This window comes from Nilaparvata lugens, chromosome 7, assembly GCF_014356525.2.
Source record: "Nilaparvata lugens isolate BPH chromosome 7, ASM1435652v1, whole genome shotgun sequence".
In the NCBI taxonomy this organism is placed as follows: Eukaryota; Metazoa; Arthropoda; class Insecta; order Hemiptera; family Delphacidae; genus Nilaparvata; species Nilaparvata lugens.
Window position 1 is genome coordinate 34,333,293 of NC_052510.1, and position 20,463 is coordinate 34,353,755.

General features: G+C 33.1%; 1 protein-coding gene across 1 annotated transcript in view; it reads right to left on the reverse strand.

The window, feature by feature from the left end:
- Positions 1-20,463, reverse strand: part of LOC111051412 (E3 ubiquitin-protein ligase HERC2) — a 258,746-nt gene that overhangs the window by 206,896 nt on the left and 31,387 nt on the right. Inside the window, exons 15-28 of the mRNA XM_039431914.1 lie at positions 19,802-19,949; positions 16,777-16,973; positions 14,383-14,580; positions 12,017-12,245; positions 10,858-10,968; positions 10,273-10,378; positions 9,950-10,110; positions 9,402-9,557; positions 8,763-8,939; positions 7,945-8,083; positions 7,145-7,163; positions 5,516-5,623; positions 3,687-3,881; positions 1,621-1,795 (exon numbers count right to left, since the gene is read on the reverse strand). Coding sequence (XP_039287848.1) covers positions 1,621-1,795; positions 3,687-3,881; positions 5,516-5,623; positions 7,145-7,163; positions 7,945-8,083; positions 8,763-8,939; positions 9,402-9,557; positions 9,950-10,110; positions 10,273-10,378; positions 10,858-10,968; positions 12,017-12,245; positions 14,383-14,580; positions 16,777-16,973; positions 19,802-19,949 — 2,119 coding nt within the window. The remainder of the gene's footprint in view (positions 1-1,620; positions 1,796-3,686; positions 3,882-5,515; positions 5,624-7,144; positions 7,164-7,944; positions 8,084-8,762; positions 8,940-9,401; positions 9,558-9,949; positions 10,111-10,272; positions 10,379-10,857; positions 10,969-12,016; positions 12,246-14,382; positions 14,581-16,776; positions 16,974-19,801; positions 19,950-20,463) is intronic.

Consider the following 20,463-nt stretch of genomic DNA (forward strand, 5'->3'; position numbering starts at 1 on the left):
TGCAGAGTTTAACTGTACAAATAACCTGGCTCAAATTGAAGATTAAATTTTGCCCCTTGTTTGTATTTGATTATTTAAATAGTAAATTACAGTCCATTAGTAGCTCTAGCCTGAGCTTTGTTCAGAACAAAGAGTGTCACCCAAGCTAAAGCAGATGTGATGGAGCTGTATGATAAAGCTCGTGATTGGTTCTCACTAAACAGATTGTCTCTGAATGAGGCAAAAACCCAAAGTATATTGTTCTCTCTATCTGATGTCAGTGAGTATTTACAGCCGGTCCGACTATTGGGGTTCACTCTTGATGCCAAGTTACTCTGGGAACCTCATATAGACATGGTGTGCTCCAGTCTCAGCAGCATTGTCTATCTACTGAGAAGGCTGATGTCTGAACTGCCAATTTCGGTGGTCAGGCAGGCCTATTTTGCTTTTTTTCATTCGAGGATGAGTTATGGTTTGAAATTGTGGGGTCATGCATCTAGCACTTCTAAAGTTCTGTTAATTCAGAAGTCGAGCTACCCTGTGATAGGCTACAAATTCCATAACTTGCTACCAACTCAAGTTAAACGTTTAAACGTTTTGCCGAATAAACGTTTTCTCCAAGTACTTAGATCCTGGTTGATTGTGAATCAATTTTACTCAGTAGAGGAATTCATTACTGCTGATCACAACACCCTAGTCAATTTAATATAATGCTTTTTTTGTCTATTGATACCCAAGTACAGGAGACTAAATTATCTGATCTAATTGTAAATTTGCTTTTACTGATCTGTTTTATTTTATTTATTATTGTCTATTGTATGTATTGTATCTGTGCAATTTATTGTATGTTTCTCTAATGTGAATTGTGACTTGGCTATATGTAACTTCTATGTTCAACTGGCCCAATAAAAACTTGAAACTTGAAACTCTATTCTTTCATCCAGCATCAGTTGGAAACCATCCCAATCCGTGTGGCTGTTGACTAGCGCAGGACAAGCATTTTCCTTCCGTAGAATTGAAACACTCAGAGTCAAAATGATGGGTGAGTGGTCCGAATTTAGATCGAAACTATCCTCCAAATGCAAATAATTTACCGATATATTCTTTGTCACAAAAAAATCTATAAGATCTGGGATTTTCTCGTATTGGTGGGCCAGTAGGTTGGTTTACCAGTTGAAAGAGCTTCGCACCTCATATGACTCAAATAAATTATGTGGAACTGACAATATCGTTTTTATTTCACCTTAGTATTATTAAAAATCAATATTCGTTTATTAATACTAATCATAAAAATGAGTGAAAGTGAAACTACAGACTTGAACCTTCAATCTTTTTCATTTCTTGGAAAAAAATAGTCAAAATGGGTGTACAAAATGGGTGTATAAAAACCATACAATTTGTCAATATTTAACCTCAGAAGGTGATATAAAAGTCCGAAAAACATCAACCAGATAACATATTTTAAAAATACTCAACTGCACTTGCAATTCTATTCAAAAAAACACATCCAGGAGCCAGTAAGGAAAATGAAACTCCTTTTTCCTCTAACAGATGTATTGGAACAACAGTATAGGCTAAGGCCTAAGGCAGCAACTTCAAGGAGAGAGGTGAGAATAATATAATTTGAAAATATTGCTTTACCTTTTTCGACAGTGGCAACAACCTGGGATGAAAGTGCAAGATGCTTGATGAGCACAGCTAGAAGCAGCCTTGTTGCCTCTTCCACGGGGTGGTCGTGATTCCCGTCAACATGATTGAATGATTGATGTTTGTAGTGACGATCCAACATATTAAGGAACGACTGAATCATTTGCTCCTGTAAGACGAAATTTGAACTCACAACATTCATTCATTCATTTACGATAAAAATAAAACTGATGATTTTAATTTATAATTTATTTTTTATAATTTATTCTACTACTAATTATCCAAGTATCAAAACTATGAAAATATTGGGAAGGTACAATAGGCTTGAGAACAAACCTGTAGTGCACCTATTACATTTTATACAAGAATCTGAATGTAATTTATGATAGATTTATAAGAATGTCAGACAAATTGGTGATATGTTAGTGTTTGTGAGATAATGTTAGAGCGCACACTGGAAATCCCATATTTCAATTGCAAATATTTGTAACTTTTGTATATTAATGTTTATGAGTTTCGCATATCAACTTCATATCATAAAACTGGTCACAAATGGATTAATACAAACACAAAGATTAAAAAATATTAGGTACAGGTATGTGTTTAAAGTATTTTTCAACTCTTTTCTATCAAGATTACCAATATTTTGGTGTTTTTTGACAACCAAGTTATTGTACCAAGGTACCTAGAATACATTTTATCTAGGAACATTGGATTGTACTATTAATAATAAATTTTCTGCAATTTCCAATGATTGATCTTACTATCTGTGCATCACTGAAAAAATCAAGATAACACTAACTGAACTGAAAATTGCATTTTCAGCAGATATTGAAAAATATCTTGATAATCACTATAGATATAAGCTTCCTGTTGGTTTAATCAAGAGATTTCCATTGAGTTTACCTATTTCGAGTCAAATCATTCATCTTAATCATCTAAACCATTCATCTTGAATTTAAATCTTCAATCACATCTTGAGCTTGATAAATAGCAAGTAATTATGACTATTTATCTCTTTCCTGTATAGGGCTACTTGTAATATAAATATAAAGAAAATAAATAAAAATCTCAGTACCCTTTTTTTAAAATATTTTATCACGACATGTTTCGGTCATTTATGCCATTTTCAAGTCATTATAAACATGTCGTGATAAAATATTTTAAAAAAAGGGTACTGAGATTTTTATTTATTTTCTTTATATTTAAATTATGACTATTATTGAACGTCCAGAATGATGTATTATGAGAAAATTCAAGTGATTTGCAGTTTTCTGAGAACAGTTCTTGATTGTTTCAGCTTGTATAGGACTCAAGTGTAATGGAGACCACTCTTGATAGTGATAATTTTCACACTAAAAATGCACAATTTTCTAGTGGACTCCACCATAGAGAAAACATAGTATAAGAAAGTATCCCATGGTATAGGTCATTTATGTTCCAAATTTCAATCCAATTTTTTGTTAAATAAAGCCGATTATAAGTATACAAGTTTGTGTTTCTTCAATGGTTCCAAATTTTCTTAAATAACTCAATATTATTCGTTACAAGTGGTAATTGAGTGGAATATTTCTAATCAATTTATCAATTCAAGCCATCTAAATTGAAAATTTATAGTTTTCATGTTTATTTTGGACTAAAATTTTATAAAAACTGTACACATGAAATTCTAACCTTATCTTGGACTTTGTCACCTATAAATTTGGAGGAAAAATAGCACAAGGACTATCTTATTATTTTATCTACCAATGTTATTACATTAGTGTCATTCGCTTTGTAAATGAATAAAATAAATTATCGTCGACTACTGTCGATTATTTCTGTGTTGTCGGGGTGAGAGTGTAAGAACAGCACATTATGAGCGACTAACAGCGTCATATAGTTTTTAAAAGAAGAAATACTAGGACTATCGGCTTGAGTTAACAGGAAAATTGGAACATATAATTATGCCCTATACCATTGGATATCTACGTAAGCTATTTTTTCCCTATGATTCCACTCTCAATCAACAGTGAAGAACCGAAATAATGGATGTAATAAGATGTTTGAAACCAACTTACAGAGATTTTTTGATCGGATGAAGAATCGATGTGGCATGGCATGGCATGGGCCTGGGGAGTGATGGACTCAGTGGGCGTGGAACCAGCACTCCTTGCTTCGCCCTTCTCTTCGTAGGGACTGGGTGGTGTCGTCACGTGCAGACCGCCTTGCAGGAACTCACTTTTCAGCCACATCAACGTTTCTTCCTCGCATATCTGCAATCAATTAGGCAACATCAATTTGCATAACTTGAATAATATGAATTTATCTTGTATCTTTAATACAATTAAATATCCTTTTCTAATTATTGTACTGTGTGTTTTATGACCAGTCCAGGTTTACTTATTCTGCTTGGAAACAAGCTCAATTTAAACTATTCATTAACTGAATTATGGAAGATTTTTGGAAATGCTTAGAATTCACTTGCTCCACTTATTATACATGCGTTTTATTTTTGTGATGCCTAAATAATTATATAATTAAATAACTTTTTGGAAAGTTTCATTCTTCAAAATTCCTTTTGCTATTTAGTTCTTCAGTCAATATTTGCAGTAGCAGAAGTCCTTAGTTCTGTTTGTATAGCTTTCATTTTATTTTTGAATTATTATACAGTTGATGAATTTTTATAGATACAGCTGTCTATGTAGTCCATTTTATGGTCTATGCTCTGTAATACAGGCAATCGATTTTGCTAAAATGTAAACACAACAGCCTTATTTTAATTGAATTGCAAAACCTGCTGAACCTAGTGAAAAATTAGGATTTGAGGGTCACTGTATCATCGTCAGTTGAATAGCTTCTCTGAAACCAGTGTTTGGGCTGATGCCGTTCAAGATTTCAACTGTTGTCATAAGTTGTGGTAAGTTCAATCCAATTATTAAATTCATATTTAATAATTCAAATTTTTGTCTCAAATAGAATCGAATTTGAAATAGTATCAGTGTTGAATGTGTTAAAGTATTTAATATCGGGGACCGAGCTTCGCTCTGGAGTACAAAAGCATAAAAAATTTATTACAAAAGAAGAAATTATAATAATATTTATAGTTCATACAGAAATGTTCTATCTAATCACAGTGAATTGAGATTAATTCCCAGAGGAATGCAAAAATTCCCCTCACAAAGGCCCGGTTGCACAATAGCCGGTTAAATTTTAATCCTGATTAATTTCACGTGAACCAAATCAGAGAGGACCATTTCAAAAAGATGGTTCTACTGGAATTAATCAGGATTAAAAATAACCCGGCTTTTGCAACCGGGACTAAGTACCTGATTGAATGATTACAAAAGTTCATCAGCTGAGTCATAATTTTGACACAGTCCCACACACATGAACTCGCTCACTCACTTCCATCATCAACAGACGACGAAATAATTATTATCAGTTGTTTTTCCAAGGATGAATAATAATTATCCTTTTAATGTCCTTCAGCGAGTTTTCCCAGGGATAAAACCTAGTGCAATCGGATTTTTATATTATAAACCTACTATGTTCTGAATTTCGTGAGAATCGTTGGAGCCGTTTTCTGATCCGGTGAAATGCAAACATATAAACAGAATATTGCTCGTTTAATAGGATTTGAATACCAGTACTGCATGTTGCAGTACTATTTTTTTCAAAATTGGAGATTAATGCCACATGAGAATTTACAAATCCAGTAATACAAACAAAAGCTGCCAAAACATCTGACATAATATTATTTTTATAAAGCACTCACTATTCAGGGTTTACTTTACAGTGTGTCACATCATAATATAATTTATGAATTTTTAAGAAACAAACATCAAATATCCTTTTATTTTTTTACTTTCATGTATTAGTTTTAACAGTTGTTAATGTCTGAATTTACCTGTTGAGGAGTGCTGACAGCAAGCCTGTGGGCATGTAGACCCAGCAGGTAGCCCAACGTTCTCTCACAATCCAAGAGAGATGAAGTTGAGATATTCTGATCAGAAGTCTGAAAACATCGAAAGTAAAATTATCAAATGACAGAGGACCAAAGAACGGCGTCAACATTACACTCCACGAAGGGCCGTTTGCACAGTGACAGTTTAAACTAAAATATCGGGGCACCGAGCTTTGCTCGTTATTTATTTATTGACAAACAGAACTCAATTCTTTAAAATGATTGGGAAAGGACTAACAGGCACAGCCCAAAACTGTTTCATCCCAGAATTTTGATTTATACACTATAAATATTCCAAAAAGTAGGTTATGTTCCATACACTTGAATTCAGGTGAAATTTTCAGTCCAAATATTTGAAAACAAAAAAGTTCTAATTTAGATTGTTTACATACCAAATTAAATAACAAAATAACACTCACTAATCACTTAGAACTGTAAAATAATGATAAACTTTGAATATTATGATATATACATCTCATGTTAACAAATCAGATTACTGTATTTTGATCAAGTCAATTAAAATTTCTAGATTTCTCGCGAGATACAGTAAGCTAATTGATTACACAGCTGATCTCCCACACAGGCACAAGCATCTTCTGTTATCGACAGACGACGAAATCATCATATGTTTTTCCAAGGATGAATTATCCTTTTCATGTCCTTCAGCGAGTTTTTCCAGCGATGAGACCTAGTGCAATCGAATTTGATCTCATAAACCTACTATATTTCAAATTCCGTGAAAATCGTTAGAGCCGTTTTCGAGATCCGAACATAAATAACCTTATAACCAGATAGAAAAATATGAACAGATATACAGAAATTGCTCGCTTAATATAATAGGATTTCATTTTAAACTGGATTAAATCCGTATCAAGTCTAGTTTGTTATAATGTTTCATTTTTAGTTTAAGCCACCAGCTGATTAAATCGATGTTAAGATTTGGCTGTGCAAACGGCCCTTAGTATTAGTACCATATAGAAATGTATTTGTAAACAGCCCAGTAATTAAGACGTATTTGATTTCTAATATTTCTCTGTTGCAACGGAGTTTTGAAAATTTTCATGAGCAGTGTAATTTTGATTGTAATATTCGATTCAAAGTTCTATTTTTTATGTATTATGATTTTTCAATTATTTCATTAATTTATTATTCCTTTAGTACAAAATCAATTATCATTAAAATTATATTGGAAGCCAAAAAAAATAGGCGAACACAACCCTTTACTATCCCCCCAAATTTAGATTAATCTTGAGACAATCTTATTACTAAGATGGAGACACATTATTGTGAAAGGTATAATGTCGTAGTATTATTCCCAGGTTGGTACGTTTATTTATTGAATAAACATGAAATAAATATGAAATTGTATAAATAAATATGAAATTCATAGAAGACAAGAGGTTGTTGTGGTATGGTCATGCCAGAAGAGCTAGTGCCAGTAAGTGAATTGGAATGGTGACGGATTGGAGTCTATTGGGGCGGAGGAGGAGAGGAAGACCAAGAAGGTCTTGGAGGGATGAAGTGGATGAGGCTGTGGTAATGAGGAATTTAAGAGATGGTGAGTGGGAAGACAGACAAGGATCCTTCGCATCTAAACATAATCAGAGCATAAAATCAATTTATTATTATTTATTTTTAATGAATTACTCATTTAGAGATGCATATCAATTCATTGCTGTAAAGAAGAAAAGTTATCAGGTAGAAGTACAAATTAAAAATATTTCAATTATAATTCTAAATCAACACTAAGAAGCAAATAACAATCACATTATTTCAGAAGAGTTTGTCAGCTTTTACATTCTTGTCTTACGAATAAGAAAGAACAAATAATAGAAGAATTTGTGAGCATTCATGTCCAAGGAATGAGAAATAACATTCATATTGTTTACTCATGAATTAATTCACATAAATAATGACAATTATTGGAAAGAAGAGATAGGCTCAACAAAATTTAATTTCTCTCACAAATTTTCATAATATTACACTGAAGTAAAGTTGTTTTCATTCAACTAATCACACAGAATCGCAGCAAAAGAAGTTGAAAAATCGAATCAACTGAGTTTAAATTTAAATGAATGTATCAAACTAAATCATGATTTAGATGTATAAATGGAAAAATGAATTTGATTTGAATTGAATAAATCCCATGTTGGGAAGTTGAATGGTCTAAGGTTCGCAACCTTCAATCTGCCATTGCTGCCTGGTCGTAGGTTTGAATCCCGTCCAATGCGTCGTTTGATCATCTATTTTCATCACCCACGCACAAGCAAAGAGCTTATGTGGGCATCATCCGCAATAAAAATAAAAATAGAACCATCCCCTCAATAATCAAATTGAAAATTGAGAAATTTAAGCCCAGAGAAAGTACTCACCTCATATCCTGGATGTCGTAGACCTTGTTATTGACCAATATCCACAGACCTCCATCTCTGTTATGATTTTCAATGTCTGCTTTTCTGATGAGGGGCATATCGTCCTGAGTCTTGTGGTTCGGCAGGCTGCCACTAGTCACTACATAAATACATTGTCTTCATTTAACAGTCAAGTTATTCATAAAATATAAATATAAATTTCGATTGAAAGAAATTTCGGAGTAAGTCACTTGAAGCTGAAAAACTAAATTTAATAGCAACCGAATTGTATGTATAAAACAACTAGTCAGCTTTCCAATAGTAGCAATAAAACTATTTAACCTCCAGTCAGCTCCGTACCATATACCCTACCCATGCTCGTAATTCTTCGTGTTTTGAGGAAATGGTTAGTCATGAATCCTTTCTACACTACAGAAGACGAGTTCAAAATTAAAGTAGGTAGGATGCATCATCAATTAATATTAAATTATCATTAGGACTTGAAACCAAATAGTTAATAGTTGTGATCTATATGTGAAAGGATTGAATATATGTGTATTGACGAAGCTTTATATTGTACATTGTATCTTCTGGCTAAATAAAATTGATTTATTAATTGAAATATGTGAAAAAGTCAAGAATATAGTATTTTTTTAATGAACATTTTAATGGATATAGGAATAGGAGATCGGTCTCTAGTCTACCATTTGATGATTCCCATCAGTGATGATATGTACCGGTATGATATAAATTATTTTGTGTGAATCACAATAATGTGAGACAATTTTTCTTGTTCCTAAAATATAATACACGTTAAATAAGCTCAATTCGATTCTCACCTGGCCAGGCAAGGTCTTCATTATCTTCTTTATCTAGATTTGGCATGAGTCTATTGAATCGCTCCAGTGTATCCAAGAGAGGCAGGAAAAGCTCAAGCCAATCGGCTGAATGCAACAGAAGTGGCACTTCTCTGTGAAGCATCACCAATGACACCAGAATTTCAGGTAGCAGAGTTTCTGAAATACAAATAACATTACATCTATAAGAAAAATTAATTGAACAAAACAGTAACTGCAAATATTGACAAGATAATAATCAATAACCATTAATGGATTACAAAAGCGTTTGTCAAGGTCGGCAAGGTAATTGAACTCAATACTTCTGATTTCCTCCACTTTCAACTTTTCTACTTTTCTCCACTAGCAACACTACCCAACTACCCAACCCACTACCCACTATCCAACAGCATTCTCCCTACTTTTTTTCTTAGCATCCAATTGTGCGCAGCATGCTTGCTCCTCCCCACTACATGCTACAAACTGTGCAAGGAGAAATCGTTTTTCTCTCTTCATGTTAAAAGTAATATCTCTCGAACTCGTACAATAGCTAAGTCACAAGACGAAATAAAAATTGTACAACATTTTTATTTGAAATTGAAAATTATAACTGGAGTTAACAAATGAGGATAATTTACTAACCAATTGTGTCAGATTTCAGAATACATGCGACAATGTAGAAGTGTTTGTTGCTTGTTGATGCCAGATCTGTTGCAATGTTCATTACTTCTGTAACTTGCTTGCATAGCTGCTGCAGGTATTTCAATAGAACTGACTCTGCCCCAATGCTTCCTTGTTCTGAAATGAGAGAATCTTCGATGAATGGGAATGCAATAAACAATGGAAAGAGAAATATTACAAATAAGCAACAAACTATGTTTTAAGACGTTTTGTAGGTTTTCTTAAGATAGTCCAGTCTCATAAAGTATCAAGAACCATAAAAGTATCAAGTATCATTGAAAGCAGAACTCCAATCATACACAATCGTTCACCATAGCTGTAATCTTCATGTTACCAGTGTCAATTAAAAATTTTCTAGGTTTGAAAGTTCCTCCAAAAATCCTCAAAACACTGAAATAAATCATGTCCACGAGGTAGACTTGATTAGAAGTAGATATAATAAGTAGTAGACTTGGTTACGTAGTAACTTGATTAGAAAGAAATTGAATTGATAAATTATTTCAACTTACCAATAAATGCCTTTTGATCTTGACTATGAGGATAAATCTGTGCAATCAGTAATCTCTGAAATCGTAGAAGGAGATTGAGACTTGGAGATCGATCTTGTTGTATTCGGGGATAAGGTGGCTTCATAGCTGCCAATTTTGTTTGACTTTGGGACAAGCAATTCCTGTTTGGTGAGAGGAAAAATAATTATATCAGTTGCGTTATTATTTATGGGAAAAATTATTCACTTGGTAAAATACTTGGATAAATGTTTTCATTGAAACCAAAATAACTCTGAAGTTGTTCTTTTCGACAAGAATTCATAATGGTAGCTAATTGAATGTACCTGAGGAGCTGCTTCACTAGATGTAATAGAGGCACTGTTGACATCGACTTATCGCCCGTTTCTGGTTCAGCACATTTTCCATCTTCAGTTAGACCTGCCATTTCACCTAAAATCACAAAAAATAAGATAAAGAATATATAATCATAATTAAAATAAAATTGTAAACTAAATTATCTAATATTCATAGAAGCATGTAGTTCTCAGTGGTATTCGAGAAACATTTAGATATTGAAGTCACTTCAAACACTTAATACAAAAATTAAGTCATGTCAAAGAAAGTTGGACCACGGAGGGGAGAACACAGTTATCTTTTTTTCAGGGGTTGAACATACTTCGAACTATCGTGAAAACATTCAAGCACTTGGCAAAGTTTGAATGGCTGGCTATTTCAGATTTTAAAACAGTAAATTCTCCATAATACACCATTATGAACCTAATATAAACTAATTTTAAGTACATTAAAAATTCTATCTCTTGTTATAGATAAAATGTACCTTTATCAATTTACAAATTGTGAATACATTTTGTAATTGAATCTAATTCAAATATGTCACTATAATTTTTTGACGAGTGAAGTGTAATCACCTTTGATGGCAGCTTCAAGAGAACTTTCTAATCCACCATCCGCCATCAGGCTAGATACGAGAAGATCAGTCATAAAATGATGTCCCTGACTCATGTTGCTTGCATCCCATTCTGAAAAAGACATTTTAATGTTCAAGTTGGATGAAATTCTCATTTTTTAAATGCAATTGCTTTTCCAAATAATTTGAATTTTAATGATAAGCTTTAAACCAATTTATAATCAATAACAATATAGTCATTACTGTATAATAATAATTTCAAATATCCAATGAAAGTTTTATCGACTAAATATTATAGAATTAATGACTTTTGCTACTGCAGATATTGACCGAATAACTAAACAACAGAAGGGAATTTGAAGAATAGACTGTATAAAAACTGTCTATTCTCAGCTTTTGGACAGTTTCATTCTTAAAATTTCCTTCCGCTATTTAGTTCTTCGGTCAATATCTGCATAAGCAAAAGTCCTTAGTTCTATACTTAGTCGATAAAACTTTCATTAGATATTTGAAATTATTACTATACAGAGTAATAATATTCCAGCAGTTGGTTAATTGAAATTTCTAATAAATCTTCCAACATAGTCATTACAAGCTATTTTCACAATATACTATCAATCCTCAAATACTATTCTTAAACAGATAGATAACAGATAGATCTACAAGGATAAATATCGAATAATTATAATAAATCTTTTGAATGTAATAATAAAATAATAGAAACAAACCTGAATTCAACTAGACAAATATGAATTTTATATGAATATAAATATAAAAAAAATATTTCATCTCTCATCATCATCCGTATCATTAGCCACCCAAAATCCTGGAGCTTATGAGTGCATCACCCTCAGAAAGAAAAACATTGTCAACAATTGTTTATAACAAACATCATATTTCACAAATCAAGGTAAAAAGCACATTAATAAAAAGCAACTGATGTGAGATTCACTGTCAGCATTCCTTACAGATAACCACTAATATTGGAGGTGGCTATGAAATGGCATCACATCAATTGATTGCTAGTTCTAAGTCATTTCCAAGCAATTTTCTGGAATTGGAGTCAGCTGTATAATCTTATTTGTATAGCTAGAACCAATGACAAGTTGTTAGTCACTAGATTGTAGTTTTTATTGAATGAATGCAGAATGCAGACCAACCTGTGCCTGGCAGTAGCGAAGAGAGCGCCTTTGCCCTCTCGTTGGCAGTGGGCAGCAGTATGCTCCACCCCGCCTGCAGGGTGGCCTGGGCGGCCGTCTGGATGGAGTCCAACACGCCTGTGTGGCTGGCCAGCTCCACCACTGTTCGCTTCATGCTATCCAGCAGCACTGAGCCGGCACTCAGGCCCACACTGCGCACATCCACGTTGTGGCTGGTCATTGCATGCAGCTAAAACATTTACACATCTCATTTACACTTAGTACGGTGCAATAAGACTACTTAAACCTCATAATTCAAAGTGAAAGTTTCCCTTCAACGTCAAACTTTACTGTCACAATGTTTATGGATGAGCAGCTACAATATGAAGGTGGTTTATTGATATTAATGGATTTGCTAAAAGACGTAAAGGTATATTGTCTTTTATCAGAAATGCATCTTGAAGAAATATAGTATAGAGAGCAATGTTTATGGATTAGCAGCTACTATATGAAGATGGTTGATTGATTATCATGGATTTGCTAAGACGTAAAGCTAGTTAATCCATTCCACGCATTTATTTTCACAGTTTCGATTGAATTTCGTTCATGGGAGAGAAGAAACGAAGTGGATGTGCTCTCTGTGTAACAGAAGAGAGAGAGAGGATACAGTACATTTTGTGGGAGTCTGTCCTATTCTGGGGGGTGTCCGTAGATTTTGGTTGGGGAAGAATCGGCTCTCTGAACTAGAGGTCATGCAATGGCTAAATGGTAGTGATTGGAATAGGTTTGTTGCTTTTTTGAGGGATGCCCTGAAGATAAGAAATAATATGGTGTTAGAGTTTAATTATTGCAGTTTTGTTTAAATTAGGTTTGATTATTTATTATTGAGTTTATTGTTCTATGATTGTTGGCATTATTGATTTTGTTAACAGTATATACGTATTTATTTTTAGTGTATATTTTTCTCTTAATATTTTAAAATTTTCCACAAATATATTGATAACCGACTCCTGGCAGACAACCTTCTCGGTTATGCCAAAGTTGAATGGCTTAGTTTGTTTCTTATTTCCTTGAATAATTAATTATGCATATGAAATGTTTTTTTATGATGTTTTGTTTTTCATTCTTAGCTTTGTTAAATGAAGGCCTTTTTTATTCATTATATTATTTTTTATTAATTTATTTACACTCTCACAATGTTCATGGATGAGCACCAACAATATGAAGGTGGTTGATTGATTTTCATGGATTTGCCAAAAGACGTAAAGCTAGTTTATGTATTGCACACATTTATTTCCACATTTTATTTACACTGTCACAATGTTTACGGATGAGCAGCTTCAATTGAAATTGAAATTATCTTTATTCTTCTTCTTAGAAAGTACAAACAATACACAATATACAAATACAAAACTTGAAGAAGGTTCCTCACATGGGCAAAGCCTGTGTGCGAGGAACGAGTTCTCTACATTTACATATACTTGAATATACAATGATAGATATGACAATGATACAATACAATTGAAAAACAAAACAATTTCAACCAATAATAAGCATTAAAAAATAACATATTATCAAAACGAAAGAAACAGAGCAATAATAATTATTAATTACAAGATGTATTACTTACAGACATAAATTGATAATTAATGGTATTAGGATAATACAGGAAATTAATCCTAAAAGAGACATCCCAGACAGACTCAAAACCCCTCAACACACCTTACACATTAAATTTCGTATAAATTAATTTGAACTTCCCTTTTTCTATGTTTTATTTTCATTTTTATTCATATTATATATTAATTTTTAATATTTGCGATTTGTATACTTGCGATCTTATCACACCACTCGAGCTCTATCAATCAGAATAAATTGCTACTATGTAATTCTCCATTTCCTCAAGATTCACACTAAGTATCCATTTATTGACTATTTGCTTGAGATGGCTTATTTTATTATTTTCGAGATTTTTTATAAATTCTGGTAGCTTAGGGAAAAGCATATTGATTTTATAATGCGAGGGTGTAGTTGTGAATGTTCAATCATATGAAGGTGGTTGATTAATTTTCATGGATTTGCTGAAAAGACGTAAAACTAGTTTGTCTTTAACATAAATACATCCTGAAGAAATGTAGTATAGAGAGCCAGTCAGTAAGTATAATGTGTGTAATGTGACTAAAACTTTTTATAATCACAGAGTTGAGAGTGTACAAACCTTGAGCCTGAGAATTTTGAGAGTGGAGACAATGATGCACTCCTTCTCTTCTAGTTTGTCTTTCAACAGAAATACATCCTGAATAAATATAGTATTAGAGAGCCAGTGAGTATTATGAGTGTAATGTGACTAAGACCTTTGATAATTATTGATTTGAGAGTGTACAAACCTGGAGTCTGAGAATGTTGAGAGTGGCGACAATGATGCACTCCTTCTCTTGGGGCGGAGGCCAGTCGGAGCCGACGATGCCGTCGCAGACTTGGGCCAGTAGCTGCTGCAGACGACACATGGTGTCTTCGCACACGTCCGCCACCAGCAGCACACGCAACCCCACCTTCCAACTGTCACTTGGGCTCCACGCAAAACTCTACACAAACATTAATCACAATCAACATTTTTTTTCAAAGGATTGAAAATTTCAATTGAAATTATACAATATTATTATTACAACATGTAAATCATCAAATACCAGCTGGCAGGCTCACTTTGTCGCCTGGTGACTCTATTCCCTAGGCCCCAGACGGATTCAGTCAATTAGGGGATTGATTGATTGATTTATTGTCTTTATTAGAGACAAACAAATATCCGTAGTAGTATTCTTCTCTCTACGCCTTTGTTAAGGAATGATGGGACCAAAAGCTCGTTTTGATCACTTGCATATTTTGTCAAACATATTTGCTTTGCTCGCCTCATCACTTCAATAGGGACGGACTTACAGGTGGCTTTAATTGCTTGTTAATGTTAAATTTGAAAATAAAGCTCTTAGGGCCGTTTGCACAGTCAAAGCTTAAACTGTATTTAATCAGCTGTTGGCTTAAACTCAAAATGAACAATATTAAAACGACCGATACGGATACGGATTTAATCCAGTTTAAAATGAAAATTAGTTTAAACTGTCACTGTGGAACGGCCCTTAGGGCCGTTTGCACAGTGTAAGTTTAAGCTAAAGCTTAAACCAAATCTGGACTTTTTTTTGTTCAAACTAAAATTCCGTTTGCACACTATCAGTTTAAACTCTGTATTGAGTTTAAACTCTGGGAAAGTTTAAACCTCTAAAGCAGGAGGTTTAAACCAAATAATTTGGATAAACTTATAGACACCAGTAAAGGTTTGATAGGGAAACAGCTGATAATAAATTATTTTTTGACGGTTGTTTTTAATGCTTCTGTAGACGATAATTATTATTATTAATTTAGGTTATAGTGAATCATTATTTGAATGTAAAAATAATTGTAATGGAGGAATTGATAGAAGTTTTTAAAGCGATTGATAGAGATGACTGCGAAGAAATTTTAAAACTGAGAAAAATTGGGCAAAAAACAAAAAAATTAAATTTCTGGGATAGAAATTTTTTTAAACGGTTTTGCTTGAGTACAGCAACTGCCAATCTAGTATTTTGATTAAATAAACCACTTGATAGAGATTAAGACAATTTTCAACAGTGGTCTTCGATTAGAAAACATGTTTTTAATAACTCATAGTCAAGATATATTGCTTTCGAGAGATTTCTAATAAACGAGGAAGACCGAAGTAGATTCAAGCGTAACAAAATAACTTTTTTATCTTACATTCTAAAATATATTTTCTGGTGCCAACTAATAAGTTTTTAAAGAATTTCTTGATCGCTTTTCACTTTTATAACCGTACAGCTTACAGCTCTGTGGATTTTGAACAAGAACAAGAAAATACTAAAATAGAAGCTATATAACCTCAATTTACTGATTGTAAACAAATAACAAATTTCCTGATATTATAAACGATGACATTCTATTACCAACTTAACGCTAAACTAGTTTAACTTAAACTGGATTAGTAAATGCACTGAGAAAACCGATTCAAGTTAAACTTTCAGATTAACTTAATCGAGTTTTGCAATCTATACTGTGCAAACGGCCCTTAGAGTTCCTAAAATCTGGGTCCATATTCATTGGGTAGGATAAAAACACGCTTTTTGACATAGAGAGCATATTATAAGCATATCATGAGGATCACTGTATTTTACTTTCTTGTGTATTTTTTTCTTTCAATTTGTAAATGCCATTCATATCAAACCCTTATAAGTTGCGTAATACAAATTTGACTAAAAAATGTAGGATGTCCCTTTTCTTGTAATAATGAGTAAATTATGGCACAGCCACACAATCAATGATGTTATTTAAAAATTTTAAGTTGCCCGCCTTGCAACTCGAATGAAAGCTATAAATTATCCTTTTTTAAAACAAAAACTCAGATTCAATAACACATCAAAACAATATCTGAAAGTTTAAGAAGCCTTATCGATTAATAAAATAATTTAACCTTGCATGGTTTAGCAGTACCATTGTATATTTGTTTTGTCAATACAGAATTTGATTTGATTGATGTGATGTGAAATTATGAGCCATAAATTAGAGAGGTAATAGCTTTGGTGACATCTGAAGGTTTTGTCTCTTTTCTTTTAAATTAATAAAAATCATATGAAAATGGAGTAAATATTACCTGTAATAGCTTTGGTGACATCTGAAGGTTTTGTCTCTTTTCTTTTAAATTAATAAAAATCATATGAAAATGGAGTAAATATTACCTGTGTTGGACCGCAAGCAACTCCAACAATATTCTTGCCTCTGAGCGCAGTGACAATGGATGGTTGATCGGAGCTCTGTGCCGCCACCGGTTCGCTGCACAGCTGATACTCTTTCTTGCCCCAACTGAACACCTCGCCACTGTCGGTCAATGCCAGCACGTGCACTAGTCCCACGGCTAGCTCTGTCACCTTTTTCCCTGCAACAATCCACTTTACTACTTTTAAAACTCCTTATAATAGACATTTAAAAATAGAAACAATTATTATAGATGAATACTATAAAAAATAAATACTCCACCAGTAGGGTGACAGAATGGACAGTAAACATTTTGTTAATGAGATGCAAATGACAGAAAATTGCTTGTATCTCTTGAGTTAGGACATCAACTGGAAAATTTCCGGTGGTTCGGAACCCACCTAAAACTGTAGGTCCACTCATCTCTCATCATCTTGAAGAACAGGTTACAAACTTGGATATACCAATTACTGATCAATTTCATTTCCATCCAATCTCAGAAGAAGACACTTTCAAAGCAATTCAACGTATTCATAGTAATGCTATGGGTGTAGACAAAATTCCTATTAAATTTATCAAGAAGATGTTATTTGCTGTTTTACCAACCATTACATACATTATTAACAAGTCACTTGAAGAAGGCAATTTCCCTGAAAACTGGAAGTTTGCTCTTTTTCGCCCTCTAAATAAAGTTGCATCACCCAATAAAGTTGAGGATTTCAGACCAATCAGTATTCTACCTGCATTGTCCAAAGTGCTAGAAAGACTTATTCATGCTCAAGTTGTAAAATTTTTAGACAACAATAGTGAGCTTCATAACTTTCAATTAGACTTTAGGAAATTCCATTCAACTGCGACAGCTCTGCTTCGTGTCACTGATGATTTAAGGTTAGCTATGGACCAAAGAAAATGCACCATCCTCACCCTATTTGATTTTTCTAAAGCATTCGATACCGTTGATCATACAGTCCTTTTGAATAAGTTAGCTATTCTTGGTTTCAGTCACAACTCATTAGTTTGGTTCAAATCCTATCTGTTAGGTAGGAAACAATGTGTATCTGAAGGTGACAACAAGTCAACTTGGAAAAACGTTATGCATGGAGTACCACAAGGTTCAATTTTAGGCCCTCTCCTCTTCACTTTGTATGCTAATGACCTTTCTTCCATTATCAAATTCTCCAGTTCCCATACTTATGTAGACGACCTTCAAATTTATTTAAGCTGTCCCATAACAAAAATTAATGAAACAGTTGGAATAATGAATCAGGATATCAATTCGATAGTTGAATGGACAAAGAAAAATGGCCTTAAGCTTATTTCCATCAAAACACAACCCATTATAATCGGATATTCTCGTCTTATAAACAATATTGACCTTGAATCGATTCACAAAATTAGTGTAGATGGTAATGACATTCCTTACTGTGGCTCAGTTAAAAATTTAGGCATTATTATGAATAATACTCTTGACTGGTCAGAGCAAGTGAACAAAACTTTTAAAAAGGTATTCTCAGCCATGCACGCATTGAAGAAAATGCACGATATCCTCCCTAGAAACATTAAATTACTATTGGTTCAATCTCTTATCTTCCCACATTTGATGTATTGTAATTCTGTTCTCAACGATATGCAAGTCACTCTGAATGATAAACTACAGCGTTGCCAAAATTATTGTCTACGTTTCGTCTACTCTCTTCAACGCCATGATCATATCACCCCAGCCTACATTGCTAGTTCAACATTAAAGCTCCCCGATCAAAGGCTTTTTCGAATAGTCAAGCTTGTTGGAGATATCTTTAAATACGGTAATCCGAACTATTTTTAAAATGAAATCAAATTTGTCTCTGAAGGTAGAAGGATAGATGCTTCACATACTAGAACCGGAGAAGTACTTTTAAGGATACCCAATCATCGAACTACTATTTTCACAAAATCCTTTCTTGTTAGTGCCTGTCGAGCATGGAATGCACTTCCCGTTACTATCAGTTCCATCGAGAGACGAGCGAGCTTCATCCTGACTTTAAGAAAACATCTTTTAGAACAAATGACTGAAACTGTTCAGCCTTAGAACGATAACATGACATTTTTCCTTCACCCATCCCATCAAAATAAACCCGTTACAGAATCAATTGTATATAAACTCATATTGTTTAGAATATCCACTGCATTACTGCTGAATATTGATTACCCTGATCCACCATTAGTCTACTCCATTTCAATAATTTTATTTTATTTGATTACATAATTACATCACTTTATTAATCATATGATTTGTTCTTAAATTGTCATAATATAAAAACTTTTACAGAAGTTTCATGTTTGATGTATAAGTTTGATGTTATAAGTTCTATAACAGAAGTTAATATACTACTTCTACCTCTTCTTCTATATTAAAACTTCTACAAAATTTTTATTTGTGAATAAGTCTTTAGTCGTATAAATGGAATTAACGTTTTTGGTAGAGAGTTACTGGGAAGGATACTTTTAATATTCTTTCTAAAGAATGGACATTGATATGTCCAAAGCTCAGCCAATTTATGTAGACGCATTACAATATTATCTTGTATAGTTATTCCTAATTGTTTTTGTTCATATCATTGTACAGTTCAATAATTATTTTCTTAGTTTATGTTATGTAAATTAATCTAAAATTTTGCTGTATTGTAAGCTATTGTATAAGTGTATAAGCCAATATTGTAGTTTACATAAATAAAGTACTCAATCAATCAATCATCATCCGCCTCATTATTCACGCACAAGCCTAATAATGGTCATGTGGGCATCTCCTCAGCAAAAAAAAAAATAATAATCGAAATTTTCAAATTTTCATTTTTTTTTGTAGTGGTAATTCAAGTTGAGGAATTGTTTAAAATAATTTACAGAAATGTATGCATGAAAATTAGATGAAACTTTGTTTGGTGACCCGCCCAGTATGAACTGTTTTGGGAAGTAGCAATAGTTGATACTATTCTAGAAAAGATGTAGCACTAGAAAGATAGCTTGACTAACCTTTAAGAGCTTGAATTAGTTTTGGAAATCGAACATGCTCTTCTGAGCCATGTCCGAGTCGATAGTTGTCTCCTTTGCCCCACGAATACACTTCTCCACTGTTGGTCAATGCGAAACTACACTGTCCGCCACAATATACTTTTATTATCTGTAAGATAGCAAATAAATATAGAATTAATGTGCGATATTATATATGTTCCTAACATTATCAACTAGCACTTTGAGATAATTTAGATACTGTACTATGAAGAAAGAATACTGTGCTATGGGGAAATTAACGTAGAATGTATCTGTACACGAAATATGAAAACTTTGAAATTTCCAAAATCACTCTTCTTTCTGATTTCATCAAGTTGTTGATGTGGAGTCACACTGAATTACGTCGAAAGACAAGTCAACTCATTCAACCCAACACTGAATATTTATAGGTACAGTAAAGAGGTAGAGTATATAGGTAGATCGAGTAGAAAGAAGGTGTTGATAAATCAGTTTTGTTCTCATAGAACTGTATTCATACTCAACCATTCCTTTTAATTATACCAGACAAGAAGCCATATTATTTAGCTTAACACTGATTATGCATTCTATTATATTATTATCTTTCCTTTTTGTTCTAAAAGGTTTTGATGACTATAGTAATCTACTTCAATAATAATATCAGT